Consider the following 19,843-nt stretch of genomic DNA (forward strand, 5'->3'; position numbering starts at 1 on the left):
ATCTTAAACAAACTTGATGAATTAGAAGAAAGAAGAGAAAAAGCTTTACAACATATGGAGAATTATCAGCGAAGATTAACCCGAGAATATAATAAACGTGTCAAAGTACGCGAATTCCAACCAGGAAATTTAGTTCTGCGAGAGACACCAATATATCAGCGAGAAAATGGTGGAAAATTAGCGAAAAAATGGGATGGACCTTACATCATTAATGAGATAGTTGGAACAAGAGCTTATAGATTAATGGATCCAGAAGGTAGAGATGTTGGTCATAGACTTGACAGACCATGGAACAGGTTGTACTTAAAAAGATATTATCCGTAAGAAGCTTTGAGAAGTTATGGATTCTGAAAGAATAATTGCAAGATTATTCATATCAAAACAAGATCATGATGTGCGAAACTTTCGCAGAGATAATCACAGAACAATGACATAAAAGAAAGGGGCGAACCTTTATGGCGTACACCCTAGTTCGCGAATAAAATTTCGCAAGAGGAAAATGTAAGACCTAAAGTACGTCATATAAGGGGGTACTTGTTGTATGGCTCAGGGAAGGCTACACCGGAACCTGAGTCATGGATATTTTGGGTCAATAAAGCTCATCCGGGAGATGCACCTTGGATTCTCAGCTTAAACATATGACTTAGGTTGGGCGACTAAGGTAATAAGGACTCTCCCAAGGAGTGCATATCTGATCAAGGCGCCGAGGTACACGGTTGAGTCAAGAGTGCCAGGGGCGTTTGAAGCGTACCTTTCCATTCTTGAAAAGTCTTGGCTTATACTGCACTCGGCCTGAAGAAAACCCCACTTAGGGTGCAGTCTCGTAACCATAAGTCCTATAGGTAAAAGGGATAAGAGGCTGCGAAAACAACTGGTTGTTGTTAAGACTGGATGGGAGGAGCTAACCTTGTATGGTAGAAGTACGCCTCCTTGAAGGGGCAACCAGGGGTGAGATAAGGGCCACACCCTCCATTAGGGAGCTGATAAGTGTCTTAAGACGCAAATGTCATGATGATTTTTATTCGCAAGGGTATTAAGGCTTGTCATATTTGTGCAACAATCCTGAAGAGGCAATAATACAAAAGAAAAAAATAAGATGAGATCAATGGGTTTTCGCATGAAAGTGCGAAGACGTCCTGCGATTTCGTCGCAAGACGACAATGTCATGGGGGTTTATTTTCGCAAGAATATTTAGGCCTGTCATATTGTCGCAACATTCCTGAAGAGGCCATAATACAAAAGAAAAAGTTAAGGCAAGATCAATGGGTTTTTGCATGAAAGTGCAAGGACGTCCTGCGATTTTGTCACAATGACAAGAGGTGGCATAATAAGACCTTTAATTAGGAAGGCAAAATAAGACCACATGATAAAACAAATTATTTATAAGTATTCATAACAGATTATTTTTCGCAAGAAAGGATAATGAGAGGCAAGTATGGGGATCAAAAACAAGAAGCATTATCCTCACCAGCAAAATAAAAAGGGAAAATTGATTCAAAGTTGGTTGAAGAATATTATTCGCAAAAAGTAATAAAGATAAGACAATTCAATAAGATAGAACTAGATAAGAAGCTCATGCTTCAATTAATTCCAGTAGAAGGAGATAATAGACGTCTTCGCCAATGTTCTCATTACGCAAGCCTCTCCTTCATTTCGATTCCGATCTTCGCCTTGATTATCGCCGACAATTACTCTTCAGAAGAGATTTCTTTTCAGGCTTGATTAACACCAGAATGCTTCCTTAGAAGGAATCTTCTTATCTTCCAAGAGATTATCCTCTGCACCACTTCATAATCATAATCACTATCAGCAAGACGAGGAACTTCTATCATCTCTACTTCCAAAGGTTCGATTGATGTAGGAGGAAGAGATGTAGACAATAAAATATCATTTACAAGGACTTCAGCCCGGAGATGAACTTGATGAAGAAGTGCTCTCTGATGCCTATTTGAATATCCTAAAATAAGCAAGATAATCAAGTCTTCTTCTGCTCGGTCGCGAGAACCAGTAAGGACAGAGACGAGCAAATCATTTTCTTGCGAATTTTGGCATATTTAGCCTCCAAAACAGAAATGGAGGAATGAAGATTCTTCTCATAGTCTGCAAAAGGTAGAATACAAAATTTCAATAAGATGAAGTACTCAAAAAGATATGACAAAGAAAATATAGTTAAGGCAGTCAAACTATTATGACTATCCTTTTGCGAAATAAGATGTTGAATCAAATTCAGACAACTTCTCCCAACGGCCATCGCATTCATCAAATTTATCTCCAATAAACTTTAAGTCGAGACTGAAGATTTTTCTCTTTAGAAATAAGAAAGGCATTTTTCTTCGCAAGAGAAGAATAAGATTCTTCTAATTTGGAATATTGTTCTTTAAGTTGATTCGCCTTTACATTAAAGATAATTCTATTGAATGAGTGTATCTCTTCAGCAATAGATGACTCTGTTACTTCTTAGTTCATTTCTCAAAGAGCGAAGAGATTGTTCTTGGTCATCACATACTTTCTGAAGAATGCTAAGTTGTTGCGAAGATATCGCCATCTTGTTTAAACAAGTTCGCTTCTCTTGAGATAAGGTTTTATTCTCATCTGATAAAGTTTCCATCCCTAAATTAGCTTTAGTTAAAGAATAAGAAAGGCGAGATTTTTTAATTTCCTCTGAACTAATTGGGTATTTTCATTGGTAAGATTATTTATATGATCAAGAGAATATGAATAGAGGTTATCTAATTGGTTATATTGATCCATCAAAATTCTTTATCAACACGGGCTTCTTCAACAGCAGATTCAAATTGATATCTCTCCATTATTCGTTTCTGGTTTAAGGCTTAACATGCGAAAGAGGGATTTCAAGGATAATTAAATATGGGAAGGATAAAACCATTAGAAAGGCAAATTGAAGACACAATAAGAAAATCATACCTCTCAATTCATCATTCTTCTTGCGAAGATTGTCACGATCCAACAAAACATTCTGAAGCTTTTGATTTTCGAGACGAAGAGCATTACACTCTTTTTCCAAAGCTGTTGCGAAGCAGCTCTGTCAGAACCGAAATACTTACTCAGAATTTCGCAAATACGACTTGACAGGATCAATGGAAGACTTCTTGCCATCATCCAGGACTTCAGAAAAACTTTGAAAGCAATATCTATTCCTTCCACGGTTTCTTTCGAAAAGGGAAGAGGCTCAGGTAGAGAACTGGCAATGATAGAAGGTTGAGAAACATTATCAATAGGAAGAGAAGAAGTTTCATTCACAGAAGGATCAATAAGGGGGTTTCAATCATTGAAAGGTCAGTTGAAGAAATGAAGTCTGAGGCAGCTTTTTCGCGAATTGGAGATAATGGTTTATCTTGCGAAGATGTCGCAGGAGATTTAGAAGAGATAAGTAAGTGGAATGGAACAGAAGTTTCAACAGTTTTAAGGTGGCGAGATTTCTTGAGAGGTTTATTTACATCCTTATCACCCTGCGAATTACAATCCAGATAAAAAACAGAGGCAACAATATTGTTATTAGAAAAGTATAATGTGTCTTACTACCTTCTGATTCGCAGACTTTGTTTTATGCACAACAATCTTATGCTGCGGTTTGGGAATATTAGGGTTCTGAACCGTAAATTTAGTGTTGGAGGCGCTTTTGCTGAAATAACAAGAGTATGGGAATCACATAAACAACATCAAATAAGGTAGTAAGCAAGATCAATTTCAGCAAAACCCATAAGGAAGAAAAAAAATAAAACTAACCTTGATGAATCCATGGAAAACACTAGCAAGAAGATTATTTCGAAGAAAATTACGAATGATGAAGATCTACAGAGGGAATAGTATGAAGATGAAGAAGAACTTAAAAAGATTGAAAGAAGAAGAAAGAAGAAAAGTTGCAATAACGGAATTTGCAGAAGAACGATGAAGTTGCAGAGAAAATAAAAAGAAAGAAAAAGAGAGTGAGAAAGAGTATATATAGAGGGAATTTTTCCTCGAGAAGATAAGCATGATTAATACGGAAAGATATAAGCGATTAAAAAGCAGCGGTTACAAAAGACGTGTCAAGAAACAGATGGGAAAAAGGATACGTGTGATAAATGCAGAATATGAAATGATGGATAACTGCGGCATTTCTCACATCATTCTCTACTTTGCGGAGAAGATATGAGAAGAGTCAAGATGTAGGATCAGAATCTCGCAGCAATAATGCCTCAGCGAAATTATCAACAACACAACACAACAGCGTCGCAGAATAATTTTAGAAGTGACATAATAAACGACGTCAGCTAAAATCATGAGAAGAATGTAATGATTCCGCGAAAATTAGAGAGTTTGCGAGATTAACATTTGTAAGGTTGCGAGAATGTCGCAAGTCATATCCGAAAATAAAGGACAGATTAACTGTCATCCACTATGTATTTCCCTATAAATAGTCGTTCAGTTGTAAAGGAGAAGGGAGAGATCTTTTTTCAGTAAGAAACAAGTAAATAGGAGAGAGAAAATCTAGAACAGTGGTTATTCTTGATTCCTTTATCTTTTCTTGTAAGATTGTTCAAAGATTCATCAATAAAATTAAGATTGTTAATCTAAAATGAGTTGAGTGTTAATGAAATCATATGAGGGGTGTAGTGTAGGATTTCCTGAAACTACATAGCACTATTTCAATAAATGATGAAACGGGCATTAATCGTCATTCCTTCACCAACTGGCCAACTCAGGACCCTGGTGTACGCTCACTCGAGCAATTGGGCATCACATGGACGTCCATAGTCTCATGTGGTCGGTCCCTCCTTCGCTCATGACCTATTTTCAGCAATTCGTCGACTAATGAGCAATTGATCAAAAATTAGGGTTTTCGAACAAACGCTCAACAAATCATTATTATGAGCAAGTTCAAACACTAAATAAATTTATGTTGATCCATCAAGCAACACGCGGATTAATATATAATATTCGGTAATCTACCAATGTTTTAATTAATATTTTATTGGATCACATCACCAATAAATAAATAATTCGTCGAATTGATCTATACTTGCTCAGTTGCTCGAATATTGATTCACTATCAATATTCAGTAATTTATTATTAATTCGTCGAATTGAGCAATACTTGCTCAATTGCTCGAATATTGATCCAACTATCAATATTCAGTAATTTGTCGAATCGAGCAATACTTGCTCAATTGCTCGAATATTGATCCAACTATCAATATTCAGTAATTCGTAGAATCGAGCAATACTTGCTCAATTGCTCGAATATTGATCCAACTATCAATATTCAGTAATTCGTAGAATTGAGCAATACTTGATCAGTTGCTCGAATATTGATTCACTATCAATATTCAGTAATTTATCAGTAATTCGTCGAATCGAGCAATACTTGCTCAATTGCTCGAATATTGATCCAACCATCGATGTCCAGTAATTCTTCGAGCAATACTTGCTCAGTTACTCGAATGTTCTACTGAGCAATTCGTCATTCATGCTCAATTCAACAAACCCTAGACTCATTGTCTAATCAGTCAACGTGACTAATCAAATACACGTCTGTCATGCATACTCCACGATTCGTGAGACATCAATCACGTCACATGGGGGATATCAATTAGGGTTTTGGTCTGGGGGCCTACGACACGTGGATTCATCTACGATGAGAATGTGAGTAACTCGTGCAACGGTTGAAGGAGTTAGAAAAGTAGTGGGTGGACGGTTAACCAAGTCTCCGCACGACCTGGAACTGGTTTCACCACGATCTTCCACTTTCCCACACTTTCACTCAAGAAACCTTCACACTTACAGGGATCAGGGTATTCATCATTCTTGCAATATAAATAGGTCCAAATCGAGGACAACAGGGGAGGATCATCATTTGTCAACAACTCGATAAAAACTTATTCACAGAACTCAACTTCAGCAGTTCATCAAATTTGCAGAAACCTTCAACACATCCATAATCCTTGATCATCATTGATCCCACACAATTCTCAGCTTCCCTCATACAGATCTACCCATCTCCATCTTTGTGACCGAATTGACTCTGGAACGACCATTGTCTTGGTTTAAGCCGGAGTCCTACAATTTGATCTCTAGAATTTAAGCACTCCCTTTGCAGTGCATCTGTGTGAGGTTCAGCACTTTGCTTGGTTGAGGAGTCTTGTCCACACGCTCGATTCTTCACTTTCCTAAAAAACCATCAAACCGTTTTTCCCCATCCACACATCCCTGTTTAACTTGAACAAAAAACTCTTATGCAAGAAGAAAACTGACTAAAGATTCCATTCATCTGGTAATTACTAACCATAATATTTCAAACCTAAATTCCATCCACATTTCAGTTTATCAATCGTAGCTCATTTCATAATGACCTTTTTAATCCTGGATTAAACAATATGCATCACCGATTAAACCTGGCATATCAATGCTTTCGTTTTCAGAGGCCATGGGAAACGCCTTTAGCGTTTGGATAGAGACTTACATCATTTTCTTATTATTATTATTATTTTTCAATCCCTTTACCATCATCATCTGGAGTACTACTTTGTTTACCCAATTTGAAACTTTTGATTTAAAAACAACTTTAGTATTAACGACTGAGATCATCTGTGTATAAACCGCTGCGGCGTCACCCTGATCTCCATCACACGATGTCTCTCCCCGCCTTTCTCTCTCAGCATTTGCGGTGTTTTTATTCACATAACTCATGCTGACTGGAGACAACTTCACTTGCATGAAACTAGTAAACATATCTGTTAGCTCGGAGTGTGTAACATTGTACACAGTATCTGATGCACATCTTATGCCAACCTCCCGCATAAATTCCTTCATCGTTCCCGACCAAGAGGATTCATATACCTAGTTAGATTCTTTTGGACCATCATATAGTTCCACGGTATCCTCCAACACCTCCTTATCATTTACTATGCCCAATAATCTAAGGGAGTCACCATTATACAACTTGTACTTATCACAATCCACTATTAGCCCTTGTCCCAAAGATACAAGTTCACTGTATCTTGTTTTTTTTGGTGCAGGATACACGTTCTATGAAAGTGTGCCACGAACCTGTTGTATGTTTCAACACAACCCGTCTACACAAACCCGTAATTGCAGAAATGCTTGCCAATGCCAAAGGTTGAAACAATAACAATAGTTAGAACTTGAACTGTACAAGCTACAAACCTCCTAAGTATTCAAGACAAATAAGTCCACTTAAACAAATTTTTCAACTACCCTTCAGAGCATATCACAGTACAAACACCATGTAGTGAGGAATGCTGACCACTTTTCTTTGGTTCCTTGTCTTTCTTGACAACACTAGATTTCTTAGTTTTCTTTTCATCATTTAACACCAGAGATGATCGAAAGTGGCAGATGGTTCTTTTGAGAGTAATATGACCCCATGGGAACTTGTTGAAGGTATCCAAGTTGTTCACCAAATGGAAATATACATCGTTTACTGCATCTCTATGCTGGCATCCCAAAAGCAACACGTACATGCACAAAAACGAGAAGTGCCAACTTAGTGTTCTCATCGTCAGTGTAGGTAGTCAAATCTCTTGTTTTGAAGCGCTCAAGGGATTCAATCACTGTTACCTTTTTTCCCCCAGGGAAATGATTGGCGAATCCGTGATAGATTTTGGGAGTGGGTTATCTACATCTTCCTTTGTTGCCGATGTCAACTTGAAATTTAGTCCCGTAAAAAGTGTGAATCCTTTCAGACCAAACCTCAAGATATGTCCTCCAATACCAAAGTTCATACAAAATGGATCACCATCATCTTGTCTCACAATTTCCCATGAGAGTAGATAATGCAAAAGTGTACCGCTGTTTAGGACATCAGGCATATCCATAAAGTGGCTAACTGCCGTTGAAGCAAATATTGCATAAGCCTTACCGCTCAAACGACCCTTGATCGTGGACATTAGTGGCATGCCTGAGTAATTTGATACTCTCGGGTAGTTATGCCGATACTTTTGTGGGTGAACAAACTTGTTATACATATGAGATGCTTCAAGTCAGTTTCTTCCAAGGATATGCATCAACTATATTATTTTGAAAGGGAGGAGGATTCTTTGACATGGTTATTCTCAAACCATCTCACAATTTCAACACCAACCTAGTTATAAAAACCAAATATTAATGAATCTAAAAGACTAGAACTATTTTTTGGTAATATGTTCATCTTACAATGATCTAAATTACTATAAAAAATTACTGCATCTCCAAATGGAAAACCTCACCATCTACGAATTTTCCAAGTGGTAGATGGTGGTGTTATACGTCTCTGGTTTTGCTTATTTTTGGTAGCATCGTAGAGCACTATAAGAACAACATATTACCAACAAATTAATTTCAAATTCATGTCAGTTTAGATTTTATAACATAGAGTCAGAATAACCATATCAACGGATCTTACCTATTAAAATTTAATTTGCAAACAATAATCTGCAAGAAAAGACTTTCTGAGAACGAATAAAACAAACATACTATGGTTCGGTTCCTGATGAATTACATATCGACGATTCAACCGATGAAGAAGTTGTCTCTAAAGATTCCTTGGACTTGAAATCATCTTGGATGTCGGTATCTGTTACACCTCCCGCTTGTAGTAGCAGACATCTTTTCCTAATTGTGTCCCCAATTAAGTATAAGCACGGTGCATATCACCAACATGACTATATAGTAATTATTTATTTTTAGAATTGAAATAACTATGAAAAACCCATGGAACCACTTTACTAAGAGAGTAAAAATAAGTTTGAAGAAGAAAATTTTACTAGTTGTGAAGATTTTACCAGTGTCGAGATCCCAAAACCCTAGACACAATCCAAACAAATAGCATAAGTTAGGAAAACACCCAAATTCATTGAAATTATTCGAGTTACGGTGAAGGTAAGGATCAAATACATCTTACGTTAACTGAACCTGATCGCTGAAAGTACTAGAGTGTACGCATTTTACACCACGTGAAATAAGGTTTCAAGGAGATAAAGGGAGATACAAGCTGCATAGTCTGAAGAGAGGGAAATGTTATGCTTAAATGGCTACTTTTCTAATTTATATATATATATATATATATATATATATATATGTATATATATATGGACCTATCTAACCGCGACATATGTGCGGCACATTTCTGGGATACATTAGGAATTTTCTAATTGGATAGTACCCGACTTGGGGAATTTTGAAAGCTCGTGGTAGTCAATGTAACTGTTTTGAAGCCGTGGTATTGGGAATATATATACCCACGGATGTGCCTTCAAAACATAATTTAACCATTTTTCTTTTAGAGAGCTAATGGAGTACTCCATTCTACCTCAGATAACTAATTTAGGATTCTAGCGATGTGGTTAGGATTCACTTGTCGTGTTGGAATTATAACAATTTCATCACGGGAAACTTTTTTTGTAGCCCATTTTTCTAAATTTTTATCTATAAAACCCACCATTAAGATAGGATATGTACAAAACCCATATTTAGTAGTAATAGGATTAGATGTACATGATTTCTTTTTTAGATAAACACGAGAATGATTTTATTAAGAAATACCAGGAACTAAAAGCCTGAATAACAAAGTTTCAAGATGTATAACATCATGATTGAATTCTTCAATGAAAAGTTTATCTTTTCTAACTACTTTCGAAATTGAATCCTTAGCCCATCTCAACCCCTCAAGAAGAAATCCGCATTCTCCCGCTTCTGCATCAATTATGCCAGCTGCATAGGATCCCTTGAAGCCAACTCGTGCACCTGTAGTGTTATACAAGACAATGCCAGAACCGCACTCATTAGTATTAAGGTCAAAAGATGTATCAACAAAGAATTTAAAAATAACAGGTTCATCTAAGATATCCTGCAAGCAAACTGAATTATTAGAGTGAGACTCAGGATAAGTAGAAACAATTGATGGATTTTTAGTTGAACTATCCTGAGTGATGGCAGTGTAACTAGTCAACAACAGTTGTATTCTTGTGACAATGTTCATTGGATTCAACTTTTTGTCCTGAAAAACACAATCACATCTTTCATTCCATATTATCCAGCTCCCAACCATTAACAAACTTCTCCAGTTATTGATATACTCCCTACCTACATTCTGAACATCATTAAACCAGGATATAATCCATTCCTTGACAGACTGACATTGAGAGCGAAAAAAGCGGGGGTACAACAACCTCACCCAATATTTCGATTAACAATCTGTATGGACAAACTCCAATATACTTTTAAAAGAATCAACTACACTCAATCTTAGTAAAGTATATCAAAGAGTTATATCTCTCTTTCTTGATTCAATTCTTTCTCAAGCAAATAGAAATCTGCGAGTCTAATTGAATACAAGAGAAATCACTTGAACGGTACCAAAGACCAATGTTCAAGGATCAATCAATTTCAATCAACAACCAAAGGTCGGATTTCCAATTGATTGATTCAAACGCACAACCTGTGATATTTCAATCATATAACAAAATATAATGCGGAATAGAAATAACACAGACACCAGAATTTTGTTAACGAGGAAACTGCAAATGCAAAAAAATCCCGAGACCTAGTCAAGATTGAACACCACACTATATTAATCTGCTACAGACACTAGCCTACTACAAACTAACTTCGGTCTGGACTGTAGTTGAACCCCAATAAATCTCACACTGATTCAAGGTACAGTTGCGCTCCTTACGTATCTGATCCCAGCAGGATACTACGCACATGATTCCTTTAGATGATCTCACCCACAACTAAGAGTTGCTACGACCCAAAGTCGAAAACTTTAATAAAAAAATTTGTATCACACAGAAAAGTCTACGGGAATAGATAAATCTGTCCCACAGAAACACCTATAAGTTTTGTTCCGTCTTTTGATAAATCAATGTGAACAGGAACCAATTGATAACCCGGACTTATATTCCCGAAGAACAACCTAGTATTATCAATCACCTCACAATAATCTTAATCGACGCGGCGAAAGAAGATATTGTGGAATCACAAACGATGAGATGAAGATGTTTGTGACTACTTTTCTATCTTGCCTATCGGAGATATAAATCTCAAGCCAATCGTTACGACTGTACTCAAAATGATAGAGTCAGCAAGATCAGATCACACAACTACGAGAAAGTAGTATCGGTCTGGCTTCACAATCCCAATGAAGTCTTTTAAGTCGTTAACCTGATTTTCAAGAAGAAACCTAAGGTTAAAGGAGAATCGACTCTAGCTAATACAACTAGTATCACACAGGAGGTGTGGGGATTAGGTTTCCCAGTTGCTAGAGTTCTCCCTTATATAGTCTTTCAAATCAGGATTTGCAATCAATGTTAGCTTGGTAACAAAGCATTCAATATTCACCGTTAGATGAAAACCTGATTAGATTCAAGCTAATATCTTTCAACCGTTGGATCGAAAACTTAGCTTGTTACACACAAATGAAATGCACGGTTTTAGGTTTGTGTAACCGTACCCAAACATGTACATTTATTGGTTCAACGATAGATGGTTAGCCATATGAGCACTTTCATATCAACCATATTCTTCTTCACCATAACTAGTTCAAATGACTCAAATTAACTAGTTAGAGAGTTGTTCAATTGCAAGGAAATCTTATGTAACTACACAAGACACAATCGAAGAAAAAACAATTTGATTCACTCGAATCAGTTCTTGAACTTTATAGCCACGGTTTGCATTTTGCATTCCTTAGTTAATATAAATAAGTTCACACACAATCGTCTTTAGATATAACCAACTTAAGTTCGCGTACTTAAGTTCCCGGAAGGAGTTCTCAAACTCCAGCAGATTTTCTCGGGTCGATAACTTCCGCCAGTCCGCGGACTGAGTTCACGGCTCTTGTTCCGGTTTTCTTGATCAACAAAGTTCGCAAACTTCGATTCAAGGAAAAATGACTTATACATATATGTGTTGCCATACAATGCTTATATCCATCATTGGTTATATAATCTAAACTCTCATTTCAATCTTTGAAACATTCTTAGAGGACGTTATCATATAGTTGTTAATCACAAACTATTTTTCGTCAAAGTAAGCAATTTTCAAAGTGATTGAAACATATCATGACTTTCGTCACTAGGTAAAGATGAACTTGGCCAAAGCAAAAGCTTACCAACACATATTTCAAGAAATAGATAGGCGAGATAAACTTGGCTCGAAATAGCAAATGTGTATAATCAAAGTCTATATAGCAAAATGACTTTTGTCTCAATATAGGAGATAGAGTAGATATACTTTTGAGTGATAGATAAGTTCAAGTCTCCACATACCTTTTAGTCGATGAAGTTCCGCCAGTTCCTTGAGTAGTCCTTCATCTTGTATGATGATTGCCATGGAGTTCTTGAGTTCGACTACACTTTCTATCCTAATCCGAGTCTTAGCTATAATAGACTAGAAATCAAGACTTATAGTTTTGATCACTAACACTGACAAACATGCTTGAGATAGCAACGCATGCGAGTTCGACCGATAAATGCTCTAAAAATCTCCCCCTTTGTCAGTTTTAGTGACAAAACTATCAATACATACGGAATACAAAAATAAATGAATTAACTTTTGTAGATCCTGTTCCACATGCCTAATCTTCAACATTACTCGAAATCTTCGTCACTTACAAGTACTCTAATGATCCCAAAGGTTGTAAGTTCAGCATCATCGTTGTTGAAAATCCGTAGCTATAACAACGAGAAAACAAGAGTTCTCAATCATTGTTATACAGTGTCATAATATCATTATATAGTATCAAAGTTCAATTGCATCACAACTTCGACAACAATACTATGGTGATATGTATCACTCCCCCTTAGTCAATACTCCATCTCACATGGAAACCACTCCCCCTTACATAATGATCCGAAAACCATATGTATTTGTAGTGTGAACTACATATTAATTCTCCCCCTTTTTGTCAATAAAATTGGCAAAGGTACGAAAATGGGATCCTAATGAAATTTCCTAAAGAGACATTTCATGACCAAAAGAAAGCACATATCATCTTATTTAGATGCAATCATATGGTCGAAGCTAAATGCATTCATCAAGGAGTTTATAAAGATACAAGATAACCCCTATAATATTCCACAGCCGCACTCCCCACAAAGATTTGGCAATTAATCACAAGTTCAATTAAGAACTCTCTCCCATAATATGTCATTCCCGAAAGAACAACAAGAGCGACCTTAATTTCAAAAGAAAATAAGGATTTATTTGGACATAACAAATCACATACAAGTATGAATTTGAATCCAAAATACTCAATTAAGTTAACCACAAGAGAACCCATGATTAATTTAATCGGAAATGCTCAACATAAGTGAAATTATGGAGGCTCAAAAATACTCAATTAGATTAATCACAAGAGAACCCACAATTAATCTAATCAGAATACACAACCAAATTAACCACAAGAAGTAATTAATTTAATTGGTCATGCTCGACATAAGAGAACTTACGGAGCAACAACTAAGTTACCAAACAAGGATGATTAATTTAGTTGATCATGCTCGACATAAAGTACCTCACGGAGCAACAACTAAGCTAAGAATAACTCTGTCGATTGTGATCAACATAAGACACCTTATGGAACAACACAGTATATGCAAAAAAAATTGTAGACCGGAGGTCGACTAAATATTGTGGAATAAGCAAGGATTCATTCTATTTTACATCACCATTTGCACAATGACACACAAAAGACATAATCCTTGAAAACAAAAGACTTTAACTTATCTTCCATCAATAATTGACATAATAGGCTTAACTTTTGTATTTGTCAAAAGTTCATTCCTTCTTTTATCAACACATGCATATCGACATATAAAGGACTTAACTTTTTGACAAAGTATGGGACAATCACACTTCACGGACGCAAACACACATATCCCATAACAAATTGCAATATATAAAACCATAAAGATTAATACTGCAAAAATCATCTTCCAAACAATTTTAGAATTTAAACCAATGAATCTAAAAATATGAAGATCAAAATGTTGGACATAGCTATGTGTAATCACAATAATGGCTATTCCAAGCTCTAGTTATTCTTCTTAAACAAAACAAGAAATGGAAGATTTACTAGACAAATAAAAGAAAATCAGAGTTCATTGAGAACCTCATATCTTTCAATGAATCCATCAAAGAAGGTGTCACTGATTTCCTTTACCTTCTTGACCGTAGATACACCATGTTCGTGAGTTAGAACACCAACTTTACGATCAACAACCCGAGCAAGTTGTCTAGCCTTGACGCAGTCCATGATGAGCTTCTTTTGATTCTGTATCAGAACATTCTGATTAGCAAAGATTCTGGCCTGACCATCTAAGAGTTGGTTTATCTGCAGTTGAAGATTTGCAAAATCGACCTTTGAATCGTTCTGAAAACGAGTTAAATCCTTGACGGAATCATCAATCCAGGAGTTTTGATCCTTTCTTTCAAGCATCTTCTTAAGAACCAGCTCTTGAATTGATTCATTTCCTTGAGTGTCTTCCTACATATCAAGATGCACAATCTCTTGAGATTTTACATAGTTCTCCATATAATTTTTTGTTACGGACGGAAGGACACAATATAGAGTAATATATATGTGTATGTAAACAGGAGAAGGAAACTCTTGTTTTGGGAAACCCTATGAACTCACAAGAGGAAGACACGAACGTTCGTGGACCGGTAGCATAGAAAACACAGAAAATAATATACAACATACTTGAGCATTTCTCAACCATTATCCTTGCACCTCTCAAGCTAGACAAGGAAAAGAATACCTGAAGTCAGGTGGTAGAGCGGAAATTAATCCCACTATGATCACCTAGAAAGGAGTTGTATATATCATCTGAAAGTTTGATCTTTGTGTTCTTCGCCTTTCTTCGGTTGACATTCATCTCAGAAGAGTAAGACACGACGTGTTTAACATATCCGTCAGAAGGCTTTCTCTGAGGAATAAATCTAGGGCCTCTTGCAATTGGTTCAAGAGGATCAGAATAGATAGGGATCCATTTTCTAGACTTAGATTTACCAGACTCATTCTTATAAACACAAGGAATGTGTTCATTAGTGGCACAAGAGTTTATACCATTGAGATGAACTTGTTCCCTGTGATAATTTCTAGAATAGAGATCATTATTACAAGGTTTCTGGTGTTCTATGGGCACGAGATTCACTGCTGACATCGGCAGACTATTTACTCCATTGATAGTAGAAAGAAGCAAATTATGAAATCTTGAGATTTGTTTCCTTATTACAAAACAATGGATAGCATAGTGATTTTTTTTTCCACAGAAAGTACAGGTTCGTGAAGGAGAACCAATAACTGGCACCTGTTTAACTTCATAGCCAATTGAGAGGATTGTAAGTCACGTAAGTCCTTCTTGACACAACCTTCTTCTAGAGAACATTTATTCATGCGCTGTAATTCATGAGAATTAGTTGGTACAGAAGAATTTCTCCTTAAGACAGAGTTTTTCTTTTCCAAGGATCTGCACTGTTCAGGGGCTAGAACAAGAGATGCACCTAGTTTCTATTTTTCGACACGAAGCCTGTTTAGATCAGATGAATGCGTCTCGATCATCCGTTTTCTCTAATTGAGTCTTCCTTGACAGTATCCTCAAGAACACTAATCTTTTCACGTTGTAGAGTAGTTTCTTGGAGAAGTTTTTCAATATTGTTAGAAAAGGACTCAATGATGTTATAGAGTTCACGTTCTCGATCAAGAGACTTTTCAAATTCATCAATAAGATGAGCATGATCCTGAAAATCAATAGCCTCAGTGGAATTTTTTGAGATTCTGGTGAGCTCCATTTCAGATTTTGCCATAGTGTCACATGCCTCATGGGAGGGAGAGATGTCAACATCTGATGGAACAACCTTTCTACCTCGGGATTCGGAAGAATCAACTAAGGAGTAATCCTTTGAGGTATTTCCAAGACACTTGGCATAATTAAAAGCTTTAGGAGACATTTTGGTATGCGTAAATGCTAGAGAAGAGATTCTGTCCTCAAACTCAGATTGCCACAAACACAGACTTGTAAGGTTTTTAAACGTGTTTGCCTCCTCTGATAACAATTGAAAAAGCGGGGGTACAACAACCTCACCCAATATTTCGATTAACAATCTGTATGGACAAACTCCAATATACTTTCAAGAGAATCAACTAGACTCAATCTTAATAAAGTATATCAAAGAGTTATATCTCTCTTTATTGATTCAATTCTTTCTCAAGCAAATAGAAATCTGCGAGTCTAATTGAATACAATATAAATCACTTGAACGGTACAAAAGACCAATGTTCAAGGATCAATCAATTTCAATCAATAACCAAAGGTCGGGTTTCCAATTGATTGATTCAAACGCACAACCTGTGATATTTCAATTATATAACAAAATATAATGTGGAATAGAATAACACAGACACCAGAATTTTGTTAACGAGGAAACCGCAAATGCAGAAAAACCCCGGGACCTAGTCCATATTGAACGCCACATTGTATTAAGCCGCTACAGACACTATCCTACTACAAACTAACTTCGGTCTGGATTGTAGTTGAACCCCAATCAATCTCACATTGATTCAAGGTACAGTTGTGCTCCTTACGTCTCTGATCCAGCAGGATACTACGCACATGATTCTCTTAGCTGATCTCACCCACAACTAAGAGTTGCTATGACCCAAAGTCGAAGACTTTAATAAACAAATATGTATCACACAGCAAAGTCTACAGGAATAGATAAATCTGTCTCCCACAGAAATACCTACAAGTTTTTTTTTCCGTCTTTTGACAAATCAAGGTGAACATGAACCAATTGATAACCCGGACTTATATTCCCGAAGAACAGCCTAGTATTATCAATCACCTCACAATAATCTTAATCGATGCAGTGAAAGAAGATATTGTGGAATCACAAACGATGAGACGAAGATGTTTGTGACTACTTTTCTATCTTGCCTATCGGAAATATAAATCTCAAGCCAATCGTTACGATTATACTCAAAATGATAGAATCAGCAAGATCAGATCACACAACTACGAGAAAGTAGTATCGGTCTGGCTTCACAATCCCAATGAAGTCTTTAAGTCGTTAACCTGGTTTTCAAGAAGAAACCTAAGGTTAAAGTAGAATCGACTCTAGATAATACAACTAGTATCACACAGGAGGTGTGGGGATTAGGTTCCCAGTTGCTAAAGTTCTCCCTTATATAGTCTTTCAAATCAGGATTTGCAATCAATGTTAGCTTGGTAACAAAGTATTCAATATTCACCGTTAGATGAAAACCTGATTAGATTCAAGCTAATATCTTTCAACCGTTGGATCGAAAACTTAGCTTGTTACACACAAATGAAATGCACTATTTTAGGTTTCTGTAACCGTACCCAAACATGTACATTTGTTGGTTCAATAATAGTTAACCAAATGGTTAGCCATATGAGCACTTTCATATCAACCATATTCTTCTTCACCATAACTAGTTCAAATGACTCAAATGAACTAGTTAGAGAGTTTTTCATTGCAAGAAAATCTTATGTAACTACACAAGACACAATCGAATCAAAAACGATTTGATTCACTCGAATCGATTCATGAACTTTATAGCCACGGTTTGCATTTTGCATTCCTTAGTTAATATAAATAAGTTCACAAACAATCGTCTTTAGAAATAACCAACTTAAGTTCGCAGACTTAGTTCGCGGACTTAAGTTCCCGGAAGGAGTTCTCAACTCCAGCAGATTTTCTCGGGTCGAGAACTCCCGCCAGTTCGCGGACTGGGTTCGCGGACTGAGTTCACGGCTCTTGTTCCGGTTATCTTGATCAACAAAGTTCGCAAACTTTGGTTCAAGGAAAAATGACTTATACATATATGTGTTGCCATACAATACTTGTATCCATCATTTCTTATATAATCTAAACTCTCATTTCAATCATTGAAACATTCTTAGAGGGCGTTATTATATAGTTGTTATTCACAAACTATTTTTCGTCAAAGTAAGCAATTTTCAAAGTGAATGAAACGTATCATGACTCTCGTCACTAGGTAAAGATGAACTTGTCCAAAGCAAAAGCTTACCAACACATATTTCGAGAAATAGATAGGCGAGATAAACTCGCCTCGAAATAGCAAATGTGTATAATCAAAGTCTATATAGCAAAACAACTTTTGTCCCAAAATAGGAGATAGAGTAGATAGATTTTTGATTTATAGATAAGTTCAAGTCTCCACATACCTTTTAGTCGATGAAGTTCCACCAGTTCCTTGAGTAGTCCTTCGTCTTGTATGATGATTGCCATGGAGTTCTTGAGCTCAACTACATTTTCTATCCTAGTCCGAGACTTAGCTATTGTAGACTAGAAATCAAGACTTATAGTTTTGATCACTAACATTGACAAACATGCTTGAGATAGCAACGCATGCGGGTTCGACCGAGCAATGCTCTAACAGAGAGACAATCTGACCAACATTGATATTGAGAGAACGCCGTACTGCCCTAGCATGTGAACAACTAATAAGAATATGAAAAATAATTTCATCCGCTTCCTTGCAAACCTCACAATGTATTTCATTATCCTGCATTGCCTGAGATAATCTCACTCTTGTAGGAACTATATTCTTCAGGCACTTCCATATGAATAATTTAACACGATGGGGTAACTTTATTTTCCAGAGAGCTTTCCATACTGAAGTTGGTACATCACTTAAAGAAACTTGATTTTGAACTTTAGCTTATGTGAGTTTATTGTATGCAGTTTTGACAGAAAAAATACCATATTTAGAAGGATTCTATCTACCTATGTTTTGCTCATCATGAGAGAGCTGCATATTTTTGATTCTATCAACAATATCTGGATCGAAAAGATCATTGAGAAGAGGAATATTCCAGGTATTAGACTCAGGTAAAATCAGTTCACTGATAAACATATATTGCAGATGAGAAGGATGAAGTGGCTCAACTTTGATGTCAAGTCCTATGATCCACCTGTCAACCCATATTTTTGTATTTTTGCCATTGTTAACTTCCATGTTGTAGTGCTGTTGAAGTATAGCAAGACCAAGTTCAATCCCTTTCCAAGTCCATGAAGAATTGCTTCTTTCTCCTTAAATATGTATAAACTCTTCTTTCTTGAAATATTTTGCTTTGAGAATTCTAGTTAGAAGATGATCTAAATTTTGACAAATTCTTCATGAAATTTTTGTGAGAAGAGCATGGTTTAACATCTCTAGATCCCTGAAGGCTAAACCTCCTAAATATTGAGATAAACTCATATTCTGCCAAACAATTAAGTTTAAAACTCTATTAGACTTGTAACCCCACCAAAATTTCCTTTGCAATGAATCCCGCTTCTTAATTAGTGTCTTAGGCATCTTGAAAATACTCATCTGGTACATAGGTATAGCATTGAGAACAATTTTAACCATTGTAGTTCTACCAGCTTGGTGTAGATTAATACCTTGCCAGTTACCAAGTCTTCTCTCAAAAGGAATCTGAATATCTTCAAAAGCTTTCACCTTGGATTTACCATTAATCAGAGGGGAACCTAAATATTTCTCATTTTTCTCCATGCATTGAACTCCCAAAATATTACTGACAGTACTACACACAGATGGATTCATATTGTTACCATAGAAAACATAAGATTTGTCAAAATTAATGACCCGACCAGATCGTAAACTAAAATCCTTCAAAACTTGAAGAAGATTATTCACACTGGTTAAATTGGCTTGAGTAAAAATGAGAATATCATCTGCAAAAAGAAGATGATTTATAGGTGGTGCTCCTCTTGCTACTGAAATACCTTTGATTGCTTTAGAATTATGAGCTTCTAAAAGAGTTCTAGAAAACATTCCATTGCAATA

The 19,843-nt window shown here is 36.3% G+C and overlaps 1 protein-coding gene across 1 annotated transcript; it reads right to left on the minus strand.

Annotated features, from left to right (window-relative positions):
* Window positions 1–19,168: 19,168 nt before the first annotated feature.
* LOC113312766 lies at window positions 19,169–19,831 on the minus strand. The gene has a single exon (XM_026561502.1). It carries the CDS (start codon window positions 19,829–19,831, stop codon window positions 19,169–19,171), a length of 663 nt encoding a protein of 220 aa, XP_026417287.1.
* Window positions 19,832–19,843: the final 12 nt, after the last annotated feature.

The sequence above is a fragment of the Papaver somniferum genome, chromosome 9 (assembly GCF_003573695.1).
Source record: "Papaver somniferum cultivar HN1 chromosome 9, ASM357369v1, whole genome shotgun sequence".
Classification (NCBI taxonomy): Eukaryota; Viridiplantae; Streptophyta; class Magnoliopsida; order Ranunculales; family Papaveraceae; genus Papaver; species Papaver somniferum.